At 34.7% G+C, this 13350-nt stretch overlaps 1 protein-coding gene across 1 annotated transcript in view; it reads right to left on the minus strand.

Moving 5' to 3' along the window:
* Positions 1-1608: 1608 nt before the first annotated feature.
* Positions 1609-13350, minus strand: part of ELOVL4 (ELOVL fatty acid elongase 4) — a 32425-nt gene continuing 20683 nt past the window's right edge. Inside the window, exons 2-6 of the mRNA XM_036249425.1 lie at positions 12196-12383; positions 10436-10516; positions 7015-7186; positions 5849-5976; positions 1609-3680 (exon numbers count right to left, since the gene is read on the minus strand). Coding sequence (XP_036105318.1) covers positions 3408-3680; positions 5849-5976; positions 7015-7186; positions 10436-10516; positions 12196-12383 — 842 coding nt within the window. The 3' untranslated portion in view covers positions 1609-3407. The remainder of the gene's footprint in view (positions 3681-5848; positions 5977-7014; positions 7187-10435; positions 10517-12195; positions 12384-13350) is intronic.

A 13350-nucleotide genomic window follows, 5' to 3' on the forward strand; every position in this document is an offset into this window, starting at 1 on the left:
CTGCTTGCACGCAGAGTGGCAGGTGACCAATCTCATTACACAGGTTTCTTGGTTCCTGCTAGGATGCTGGGTTCCTGTGAACATAGCTCAGCATCACGGTGCCTCTCAAATCTGCAGACCTATGTTCCATCCAGCAGGATCCTAAGTCCAAGTCCCCCATGTCTGTGCTGAGCACCCACTTTACATCTCGTACACCTGTGGTCATCTTTCCTCAGTAAGGACGGGGCAAATGCGGCTGGCTGGGAGGAAGGCCATGGTGAGGAAAGGGCAGAGAGAGCGAAAACAGCTCAGCTTGATGCCACATTTTGGTGAAGGTAAGATTCAAAAGTTCAGTGCCAGTAGTCAATATGCAATGCCTAAATTATATTATCAAATGCATAAGACAGCAAAAATCACTTCCTCTTCTATGTTCTTTCTTATTTATAGGGAAACTGAGTTGCATATATAAAGCAAACCCATAAAATAAAATATTCCCAATAAACTACAAACCATGGCAAGATTCCATGTTCTAAAATGTGAATATAATAATCCATATGAAAGGAGTTTTAAAAGCCTAGAGAGTGCATGGAAAGAGAGAACAAGAAAGTGAATAAGTTAATAATGCTAACATTGAAATTAGTTATCAGTGTCCATCAGCAAAACAGAGTCAAGAATAACACAGAAAAGAGAAAAAAGAAGAGCTGAAGTCATCGACTCTATTGGAAAATGCACTGTTACACGCCTCGGGTGTTTCTACTCATTACAACTATTTAATAAAATCCCTGTTTTCTATATAAGAAAATATTTCTGTAGTTAGTGACAAAGTTTTATCAAAAAGAGGATGCAGCCCTGGCCAGTATGGCTCAGCGGTTAGAGCGTCAGCCCGCAGACCAGAGAGTCCCAGGTTTGGTTCCCGCTAAGGGCATGTACCTTGGTTGCAATTTGTCCCCGGCCCCAGTTGGGTTTGTGTGGGTGGCAACCAGTCGTGTGTCTCTCTCACATCAATGTTTCTCTCTCTCTCTTCCCACCTCTCTCTCTCCCGCTCTATCTGAAGATAAATGTAAAAAATGTCCTCTGGTGAGGATAAAAAAAAAAATAAGAGGATGCAATTCTTCTTCACTGATTTTCAGGTATGAGGGATGCAATTGAGGGTAATGGTACAGATATGACGAAAGCTACTGGAAAAGGTTATATTTATAACATCTTAAAATCATCTATGATAAAGAACCTTAAGGTATAGTGAGAACTGAATGATTTAAACATAAGAACACAAGCGCTCCCCCCACTTTATATTTCGGACAAAAAGAAGTATACAGAATTATAAAGGGTTAAAGCTTACATTTGAAAAGACAAACCTAAGAATAATTTAGAAGAAAATATGTTTTGTGTCTGGATCCAAAAGCTCTTCCAAAGGCAACTAATTTTTAAAGTAAAACTATGTTATCATAAAAAATAAAATTTTGGTTACCTATGTAACCAGAAATTATAGACACCCAAGTTCTAGTTTCATTACTTTTCTGCATTAGAAATTGGCAACAGAGTTTAGATCATTAACAACTGAATCAAAGAAATACATATCTAGCAGATAACTTATATTATAATAAACTGACTAACAAAAATGTCATTTTCCCCACAGCAGTAGTATATTTATTGTGCTGAAATCAGGTAGCAGGAAATGAATAGCTCTGGGGAGCCAGTACAGAATGTGCACAGATTTACAAATCTCTAGTCATTACACACTGAGCAGCAAAAAAAAAAACAGGTGTTGAATCCTCTTAGACCATACTATTATGTGCTGCAAATCTTCTGTAATTCTCATGACCGCATGCCTTTGGGGGTAAACGTGCATAATTTTAATGCACAGTAAGTATTTTATAGTTTACAAATATTCTGAAATAGTTGGTCTGCACAAATAGCATACATCCTGCACACGCAGTTTTGACATCTTGAGATACTTAGAAATAGTCATGCTTTTTTGCAGGGGTAGAGGGGTTACATTTTCTCTTCCCATAACGATTCCTATGCAACACCCCTAACAATCTATGTAATAAGACACTGTACAACTTCTCTTTCTTAGTGAATTTCCAGTTGTTCATTTATATTACATGAAATACTTCATTTGTAAATAGCAAATTTAACTTTCTGGTTCTGACTAGTCTCACTTTTATTCATTTTGTGTCTTAACAATTAACACCTTATAACAATCAAACACTGAATTTAATGATCTTTAGCACCAAGGAGTCAAGACTATTGCACCAAAATGGGTTTACACTTCATATCTAGTTAATAAATAAGATCTTGTAACTCTGTCACAAGGAAAGTATCACTCCAAAATTAAACACATTGAAAGAGAATAGTGTCACAGAAAAATTTGGTGTATGCCATTTGTAAAAAAGCAACAACAAAAAATACTAGTGGATTCAAAAGTCAATATTAAAATTTACATTAGAGGACTCCTTGATTTTTTAATTAAAATTTATTTAATTTTATGTGTTCTTTCCAACAGAAGAGGTAGGTATATTTCCACATATGAAAAATTGGTAACAGACACAAATCAAAACATTAAAAGTCTTATAAAAATCAACATACTGTCTTCTAACAGCGCATTAATGTGACTATTTTATGATGTTACTAATAAAGACATGAGTTGTTTCATGTTCCAATCAGACAATAATCTTAATTTTCATAATGTATTTCTGATAGTAATATAAGTATTGAAAGGCTCTGATTTTTCATCACAAAAACTGTTTCCCACAGTAATTTGTGCCACAAGTCATGGTGACCTTTGGGTCACCACACAGGAATTTACTGTAATTCTTTCTTATTTTCACCAACACCATCATCATCATCAAGCCTCTAAAAGTCTACAGAGATCATCAGATTTTCAAGATTTAATTACAACCAAAAGGTATATTCAGACCAGAGGTGGAGAGATTTGACCATTCCAGTCAGCAAATGAATTCAAATGTGCATATTTTAAAGTATCTGCATTTCCAGCTTTGGACCAGAAAATGTAAGGTAACTGGTTTTAACCAGTAGGTTAATTCATAATTTAGCCAAAATAAAAACTCATAAAGACTGTGCTGCTGTGATCATCAGACTGAATAACTGCGTATTAAATACATGAGAAATCTCATGCGTTAGACAAACAGATGTGAACAGAGGGAGCGCCTCCCAAGTCACATAACAAGTGCTTTGGTCTGGACAACATCAAAGCTAATAAAAAAAATGTTTAAAATAAAAACTTCATAAATAAAACATCTGGGTACTGTATTTAACACTTTACTCAATCTAAAGGTTACTAATACACAGGAGCACATTTGCCTTTTTCTCCCCACCCCAGACCCTCATTTGCTTCTGTTTTCCCTGAAATTTTATCTGAAATGGGAGCTTCTCCACTGTCAACAACAGTTAAGGCCCAGTTCAATTTACTCTCCTTTTGGTTTTCCATTTTTCTGCTTTTCTCCATTTTCTATCACCAGTTTTTCTGATTTGTTCACACCATTGGCTGAAATACCATTCACAGCTGTTTTTCCAGTTTTTGACTTTTTAGGCTCATTGTATGTCCGAACGTAGAAGTTGAGAAAGAGAAAGATGAAGCTAATGGTGTAGGCAATCAGAGCCCAGTGCATCCACTTCGGGAAGGGACAATCCGTGTAAAGAGACAGCGTTGTGTGTCCAATGGTCACAAAGAACTGAACCTGAAAAACAGAAACAAATGCATAGTAAACAACTTCAGAATCTTCTAGATAGCAAAGATAGGCTCAAATTTTGCCACATTGTCCAAAGTTTAATAGTTCCTGGCTCCCACACCCGGCCTCTTTTCATTCAGGTAGCTGCTCAAATGCCATCCCCTTACAAGGCTCTCTGATGACTAGAACCAAAGTACTTTCACCCAACTGGCCGTCTCAATCCCATTTACCAAAGGGTTTTTGTTTTGTGTGGGATTTTTTTTCTTTATCAGAATTCTAGCTATCAGAAATTGTCTTTTGCATTTGGTGACTTCTGGATCACCCATCTTTCCACTAGTACATAACTCCAAAGGGCAGGACCCTGTACTGCTCTGATGATTCTTGAGTCTTTGGCACAGTGTCCAGACCCAATGAATATCTGTTGGATAATGTTGAATAATATTATCTAATGAGAGGAAATATCAGTGGCCTCAGAAAGTAATAGTATTAGAAGCTCTTCAATTTTTTTGTTGCTCTCAAATTTTAGACTGATTTCTTTCCACAAAATTGTCAGCAAGCTGGTATATATACTTTAAAAAATGAACCTTCTTAAAGAAGAGCAAAGTATCTGAATTAACACTATCCTTTAAAAACTAAGATATTTGGTAAAACTCAGTAGGTAGTTGAGAATAAGTGCAAAAAGAGAGAATCACTTTCAACTTGAAGAGTTTCTAAAAGGAGAAAAGCCAATACTAAGATGCTTTTAATTAAGATGGGGCAAATCATTTTAAATTCTAATATATTAATAAATGAATGGTTCTCAAAATAAAAATTATGAATTTCATGGTGTTAACGAGTATTAAGTTTTTACAAGATTAACCTACATGAGTAACTGTTGTAAGCACTTCTGGCCTGAAAATACACAACCCTTCATAAAATTAACATCCTATTTGGAACAGACAGTTGTGGTTTCTCTTTTAAGGACAGCATTATCAATATTATTATATAAAATATAATTAAAATAATGTATTCCAGGTAAGCCCCAAATTTATATCACACTAAAAACTTTTTAAATTTTCCATGGCAAATCCAAATTTTAAGAACTTTTGATTTCACAATGGTTCTTAGAATCTGCATCACCGAAAAAGGGTGTGTCTGTGGGTGTGACTGAGTATGGCATTGCTCAAGAGGAGTCAGGTGCAGGTTCCACAAAATAGATATCAATAGTTCATGTGATTTTTATCATCTCTTCATTTTCTTGGGAATATTTACCAAGTACTAAGAGAAATGAATCACATAAACTTTATAAGTAGCTTACACAAAAACTGATGGAAGCTTCCTGCAGCATTTTAATTACAAATAAATCCTTCACACCCAACATTCCCCAAAAGCTGTGTTTCCTGTTTGGTTAGCCAGCTGTTTAGCAACTTAAAGCAGAAATGGATAATATTTCCAAATGTGATTCCACTGATAAAATTGTGTGTATGCTATGATTAAAGCACATTATAATAAATTCCAAGGCTTAAAGAATAGCTACCAGGTTGGTTTGGGATTTCCAGTTTGATTACTGGGCTAGTGCCTAGCTCTAAATATTACACTGAAGCACCCAAACGCTATATGAAGTCCTACTGGGGTATGTGCTGAAAACTGTCTGCTCTAAAGACTAGCAATTGAAAATACCTAGCTCTGCTCTCCAACAACTTGGTGTAGGAGAATTAAGAGGAGTTCCCTGGTCCTTGTTCCCTTCCTATACCCCAACCCTTCCTTTATTCTAAGTGTATGGGATTTGCTAACAAGGACTGAAAAATGAAAGAGGATGAAGAGAAATAATAATACTTCAAGTAAAAATTTTAAAAATAACCAGAGAAAGAAGTTATATTATTTTCCTAATCATATGAGTCTGTGTACTTTGTGGTGTGCTTAGATCTTTACTCATCCACTTCACAGATATTTTTAAAGAATATTTCTCTTAGAAAAGAGCTGGTCTAGTCTTTTAAAGACATTTAAAAGGCAAGTGGCCATAACCAGTAGGTTTATGAACAGGTAGCTCAGAGCTAAGCAGCCTCAACTCTCACAGCTGGAGCATAGAGTTGAATTTGTAATAGAAAATTGTCAAAAATCACTAAGCACTTTACAATTAATAAACTCAAACATTTTCAGTGTTGCACCAGAAGAAACTTTAGAGGTATTTAACTCACCAGCTGCAACATGGTCAGGTATCTTTTCCACCAAAGATACTTCTGAATCCATGGGCCAAACGCAGTTAACCCGTAGTATGAGTACATAATCACATGGATGAAGGAATTCAGCTGCGCTCCAAAAAATGCTTTAGAAAAACAGAGGTAATGACAAGATACATAAAATTTTATTAGGCAATAAACCATTTGGAAATAAATGAAATAAATGAGTCCTAACACTTAATCTTGAGTAAAGTTGTAAAATAGTACTAGTAGAAAAGCCTCTTCAGATCATGCTAGGTATTTTTAAAGTTTACACTCAGGCTTTTAACATATTTAAAAAATGGATGTTCTTCAAATGCAAAGGACTTTCAAAAGTAGTGAGCTTTCAAATGGGGTACCCCAGTAGTTTAAGTAGGCTCTAATCTAGAACTATTGCCTATATTACTTTTCATTCTATTATTCTTGGGGGGAAAAGTCATGGTACATATAATGGTTTAAGTAAATTTGTAAATGTCTCATTATTGCCTTAAATGTGCCAATATACATATCTACAAAAAAAAAAAAAACTTACTTCTTAGGCTTCTAAATAATTTTAAGTGGCAAGTAGACAGGTGAACTATACTATAATGACTTGTCCCATGGGTCCCATCAGAGGAATGGTTTATTTCCAGCTCAATAATGTGAATCAATTTCAATCTAGAGGCATTTGAAAAGCTACAGGCAGATCTTAGCCAAACTATGAATTCAGATGATCTTTAACATCAACAAGGCTATACATAACTTCCTCTGATTAAGAACCAACAGGCTAATTTAAGGCCTATTTTAGAGCAGGAGTGGGCTCTGGGCTTGGACTGGAAATGGAGCCTTCAGATTGAGAAGTTATACATTAATATCTTTTGGATGACAAGCACTAGAACTGCTCCCCATCAAAATATTATCTTCTACGTTTAGAATTACTTTATGCTCATCTCTGGGGCAAATCTTCAGGTGTTAAGGTAGTCACAGACAAAAAGCTAAAGATTTACTTTCTTGAAATTTCTTTAAAATGAAATTAACATAAAAATAATTTAATCATGAAAGCAAGTTAAATTGTAGACCAACTCAAATTCCCAGGTTTTCACTACTTTCCACTCAATATATTTACATAATTTAATACATGCAGAAATGTTTCTGAAAATGCTCACCTTGTCCCCCTGCGACCCACTTAATTCCAATCCACCACAATGTAAACATTGTACAGTGGTGATATACATGAAGGAAAGAGACTTGGTTGTTTTTCTTCCTTAGAATAAAAAATATCGTGTCCAAATATTCAATTCCTTTAGATACAAAGTACCACCATAGAGCAGCAGCTATCTGTAAAAAAACAGAAAAAGCTTGTTATTGACACCATCGTACAGTTTTCTACTCATTGCATATAAGTCCTAAATAATTTTCACTACACAAACTGTATGAGGCATGAAACTATTTTTGCATAAGTAGGTGTGAAATCTAGGCATCTATCCATGCAGGAAAAATGAAAAAGACAAGCATCCAAATCTGTATCTACTCTGTACCAACCATAAAGATAAAATTTCATGTTACCCAGTGGATCTCCAGAGTACCAAACTGCTGAATACAGAATAGACATTCACATTGCTATGTTTTTCAACTTAGTAGAGAAACTGAGGTATTTATTTTGTAAAGATACTTCAATTGTTGGTGCTTAGCCTATACTATACCTCATATTACTGCAAGTATGTTTCAAGTTAGCAACTGGTCTCTATTAGTGTTTCTCTCTTTCTCTCTCTCTCTCTCTCTCTCTCTCTCTCGCTCTCGCTCTCGCTCTCTCTCTCTCTTACACACACACACTTTAATATGTGCAACAAAGTACCTAATCACAGAAGTTTGCATTAGGCAGTAAAATCTTTAAAATGACAGACTGAAATAAATAGAAACAACAAACATTTCCTAGGTCATAAATATAATCCTGCTTACATGAATAAGTCTTTTCTTTTCCTGGGCTCTAATTAAGACACCAGATGGTACAGAAAGATTACTATACATGCTGAGATTAAGGAACCAAGGATCCAGTGAGAGGTGACCTCTGCATATATGTTTTTAAATGTTTTACAAGAATTCCACTATAATAGCAGAATTTTATCCATGCACCTGTTGGAAAACATGTTTTTTTTTGTTTGTTTTTCTTTTGAAAAACAAAATTATACAAAGTGTGAGCCAAAGAGAAAATAAAATCTTGTATTTACAGGTTGACAAGTATTTACTGAATTTGCTTGAGTAATAATATGGTTGAAATCAGGCTTGAAATTGTTCTCACAGCAACACAATATTTTAATATTCACTATTATGTTAGTACTTGAAAGTAACCATTTTAGCATAGTAAATTTTATCTGGAAGGTAAAACACAAAGTCTTATCCCTCCCCTCCCAATCTGGGCCTCTAAATTAGCCACAATTTATGAACAGTAATAAATAATTCCTCTTTCATTTGTAAACTGCATTGGATATCTTTGAATAGCTACATATATCAAAGTGAGAAATGATACTTCTTGGCTATAAGACAACAAATACAAAAACAAGTCTCTGAGTGAAATATTTATTCTACTACATCTAATATTAAGAGGAGAAGAGAGAGGGAGGAAAATTTCCCATGCAATCTGCGGCAAATCTCTGGTTCTTTTTTCCTCCTAGATTACAGTTCTCACAGTGACTAATTTTTGAAGAACTAACTGTTTATGCATGCCAAGAGGGTGGGTTCACAATTACCAGGGCAGTATTTTTAAACCTTTATCCTGAAAATAGTACTATGTTGTTTCACCCAAGGGGGTTTTCCTAAGTGCAACACTTTTTCCTTTTCCTCTCCCCAAACCATGCAAGATGCAAAAGTCAGCTCTGCTGAGGAGGTTTTCTGACAATCAGAAACATTTTCTTCCTAGCCAACAAATCTACATAAAGTACTCCCTTCATTCTCTCTCAGTCACACCACAGGCCTTATTTTCTCACTAACCATTCGTTTACATGACCAAAGAAAGCCTCTCTCACTCTTTACTGAATGTCAGCTCCATAAAGGCAGGGATCTCCTGTCTGTTCCACCTGTGTCCCCAATGTCCCTCACACTATCTGCATCTGATTGATGTCTAGTACACATATATTGAATGAAGAAAACAAATATGAAAACCAAAGGGGTGATTTTTTTTTCACATCAGCATGGAAGTCTTCTAACAGGGAAATGAAGACATGGATAAATCATGGTAAGTATATTGAGGCAGTCTGATGTTGGGTCTTGAAGAATATTGTTATTTATATTATCCAACCCCAAGGGTAAAAAGCTATTTTTTTTCAAGGGAAGCTACTACATATTATATAATTACTACATAGTTACGTGTAACATAAAACATAACATGTTTATATATGTTTTATGTATATATCATTTTAAATATGAACCGCAGTACACAAGAGTAGCTCAATACTTAATAAAATATTGTTTATTCCACTTAAGATAGTAATCTTACTAATGTAGGTGACTGGAAAACAAAATATAATATTCTATTACTATTGGTTTATTTTTCTGCGAATATAATAAAAACTGAGTCTATACCTATATAAACTGTGCTATATTTAATTTACTAAATATTACATGGTTTATAAAACATTTGTTTTTCTCCACACTTTCTTAACAAAAAATTAGAGTCTCTTTATGAATTTCTATTCTTGACCAAACACCAAAACCTAAAATATCTTTACATTAAACACTGATTTTTTTTTTTTAAGTACTGCATTCTAGTAATCCAACACATATTCACTCTCACACCACCAAATGAGAAACACTGGAGGTACGAAAACAGATTTTTAATTATGTGCTTTAAAAAAAAGCACGGCTTATTTGACCCAGTGATCCCACTTCTAGGATATACCCTAAGACGCCTGAAACACCAATCAGAAAGAATATATGTACCCCCATGTTTGTAGCAGCACTATTTACAATAGCTAAGATCTGGAAACAGCCCAAGTGTCCATCAGTAGACAAATGGATATAAAAGTTGTGGTACATATACACAATAGAGTACTATGCAGCTGTAAGAAAGAAAGATCTCTTATCCTTTGAGACAACATGGAGGGACCTGGAAAGTATTATTCTAAGCAAAACAAGCCAAGCAGAAAAAGACAAATACCACATGATCTCACTTATTTGCAGAATATAATGAACGTAACAGTCTGAGGAATAGGATAGACCCAGAGACGTGGAAGTAGGGTACAGACTGATAACCCTTGGAAGAGGGGGTGGTGGGGGGAGGGAAGAGATAAACCACAGAACTTATATGCATGTATGCATAACCAATGGACATGGACAACAAAGCCCGGGATGGGGTGGGGGGATGGGGAGGAGTGTGTCAATGGGGTAAAAAAGGAGAAACATCTGTAACAAAAATGAAATAAATATATATAAAAAATAAAAATAAAATAAATAAATAAATAAAAGCACGCTTTACTGACTCAAAACAATCCAGTACACTCTTACACTACATAAAAGCAGGTTTTTTATAGACTGGTGACCAAAAAAATCGGACCCACTTTGACTGGTTAAGAGTATTTTTAATGTACTTACCCTGACTTCATTAACATTATCAGAATAATCCACACTCTGGCAAATATAGCTATATCCTGCTTTATAAGATCCCATGAATAACTGGAAAAAAGCAAATAATATTTGGAGTAAAGTTTTAGTAGATACAGTATTTAAAAACACCAAATACAATATGTAATCTTTTAAATTATGTTAAAAAGCAGTATTATCTAAAAAATTTCAAGTGCATTACACATTTAATGTGTTGAAATATTTAAAATTTACTGTGTCAATTTATTCTAAAATTAAAATCTAAATTAAAAGTCAAATGTAGCCCAGCCAGTGTGGCTCAGTGGTTGAGCACTGACCCCTGCACCAAGAGGTCGCCAGTTCAATTCCTGGTCAGGGCACATGCCCAGGTTGTGGGCCAGATCCTCAGTGGGGGCATGCAGGAGTAGCCAATCGATGTTCTCTCTCTCATCGATGTTTCTCTCTCTCCCTCTCCCTTCCTCTCTCTCTCTCAAATCAATAAAGAAAAAATAAAATAAAATAAAAAGCACATGTAACTTTTGGACTGAGACATCAATTCTATCTACTTCATAATATTAAGAGAAATTTTGATTGACCATGACTCAGATCTAAGAGTTGTATTGACTTTCATTCTTGATCCAGAGTGCTATATATCTAACAAATGAGGTAAAAGCACCAAATCAATAAAAGTTTTTTTACCAAGTTGAGATTCTGTGGCCCAAGTTGTCAGTTAAAGAAAGATTTTTTTTTAAGGAGAGTACTATTCATTTTCCTGGCATCACCAGTCCAGTTCTCTGGGTTCATGCAGACTGTTAATGAAGAGTTTTTGGGGAAACACATTCCTTTCACTCTTAACTTAAAAAATGGCTGTGTCAATCTAGCCTTTAGGATTTCCCTTCAAAATGTCATGGAGAATTTGCTGGTGCCCAGAAAAGTATACAAGAATTAATAGCAATTGTTGTATAACACTGAACTCATTTTACTTCCAATCCAAAATACAATGACATTATGTAATAGGATTTAATTTGAAATTGGTATTTTATATCTGCATATTTTGATAAGTTACAAGTCTGAAACTGCTGAGTAAGAAATATAAATAAATATGCACAACTATGTACTGAGTGTTTAATATGTGCAAAACACTATGCAAAAGTTACCTCACTTTTATCTCTGATACCCTAGAAGGGAGGTATTTTCCCCATCTTATATGGAAATGAGTCTCAGAAAAGTTAAATAACTTCTAATGTCAGAACAGCTCATAAGAGTTATTTTAGAATCCGGTCTGTCTGCTTCAAAATTCCATTTTAAACACCTGTTCTATACCTTATGTATGTTTTATATTTTTGTTATCCAAAAATGGAAAATGTCAATAATATAAAATTTTCTTTTAGAGTAACTAACAGTTACCCTGGCCAGTTGGCTCAGTGGTTGGAGCATTGGCCCACGGACCAGAGAGTCCTGGGTTCAGTTCCTGATAAGGGCATGGACCTCGGTTGCAGTTTGTCCCCGGCCCTAGTTGGGGTTGTGTGGGTGGCGACCAGTCGATGTGCCTCTCTCACATCGATGTTTCTCTTTCTCTCTTCCCCACTCTATCCCTCCTGCTCTAGCTGAAGATAAATGCAAATATGTCCTCGCGTGAGGATACAAAAAAAAAAAGTAGAGTAAATAACAGTTACCTTGGGGTACACTGTTACAATGATGTTTTTACATATTCTCATTGTTTAATTTGCAGTAACCCTGGGGAATTATAAAAGTGAGTTTAATAAACCTACCTCTCTGAAGATAAAAAGATTAAGCAAAACCATTCCAAAATTATAGATAATGAGTACTAAGCGCATCTGAAAAGGTTCTCGGTCCTTCATCCACTTTGGACCCAGCCACACGAACAGGAGATAAAGAGTACTTATACAAAGTGTTGGCCATGGAGAATGCATCAGAGGCCAATTTTCCACACGTTTATCTACAGAGAGAAAACAACATAAAATTCATTAAACAATAGAAATATTTTATAAAATGAACTTATTAGGAATTATGTTTCAACTTAGTTTTCCTCTTTTGACCAAATACAGATCACTGTCCTTTGAGTCCCAACAAAAATACATGGCATAAAAACCAAAGAAAAAAGACTGATACTTGCGAGCAGCTTTTGAAAACGAAACTTTGTTTCACATGGCACACATTATGTTTTATAGAGAACCCAGAGAACAAAGATAAGAAATAAAGCTCACTAAACATATAGAACAAACTTGGGACAAGATGCAAAGTTAATGAAAGACTTCATAGACAGAAAATAAACATTTTAAAGAGAAACTTGTCTTTCATATCAAATGTGAATTTCTCAGTACAGTTTGGAAGCTGCTCCCTCCTATGTCTAGAGGAGATAATTCATAAACTGAAAAGGTGTGGAGCAATGAAAGCCATTTCCTGGGATATCTCTGGATCCTGAAGACAAAAGTACATTTATATTTGGGGGATTAAGTTAGAAATCATTATAGTTCTATAATTTATTTAAATGGTAATCATCATATTCAAGACATTTTTCTAACTTTTTCCTTGAGAACATATGTCTATTATTTTCATCCATAAATATAACCAATTTATGTGCTTTTCTCTAAAGCTATATACATCATTTATCTTGCATATATGTAAATATATAAATATAAAATGTGACTCATTATTTAACTTAAAGTGAATAACGTGTCCTTAATATTTTAATATGCATCCATGAATCAACTTTACAATAGTTCTGTCACAAGTAAAACATTTATAAGAGAAGCATGAAAATAAAACATGAGGTTAACAAAAATTAATTTTCTAATTCATTATAAGAAGATATTGAAATTAACATTTATATTTCTAAGGGCTAAACAGCATTTAAATGGTTGTGAAACTAATGTCTAGTTTATTCTTGCTAATGTAGAACGTTT

The sequence above is a fragment of the Molossus molossus genome, unplaced genomic scaffold, assembly GCF_014108415.1.
Source record: "Molossus molossus isolate mMolMol1 unplaced genomic scaffold, mMolMol1.p scaffold_m16_p_8, whole genome shotgun sequence".
NCBI lineage: Eukaryota > Metazoa > Chordata > Mammalia > Chiroptera > Molossidae > Molossus > Molossus molossus.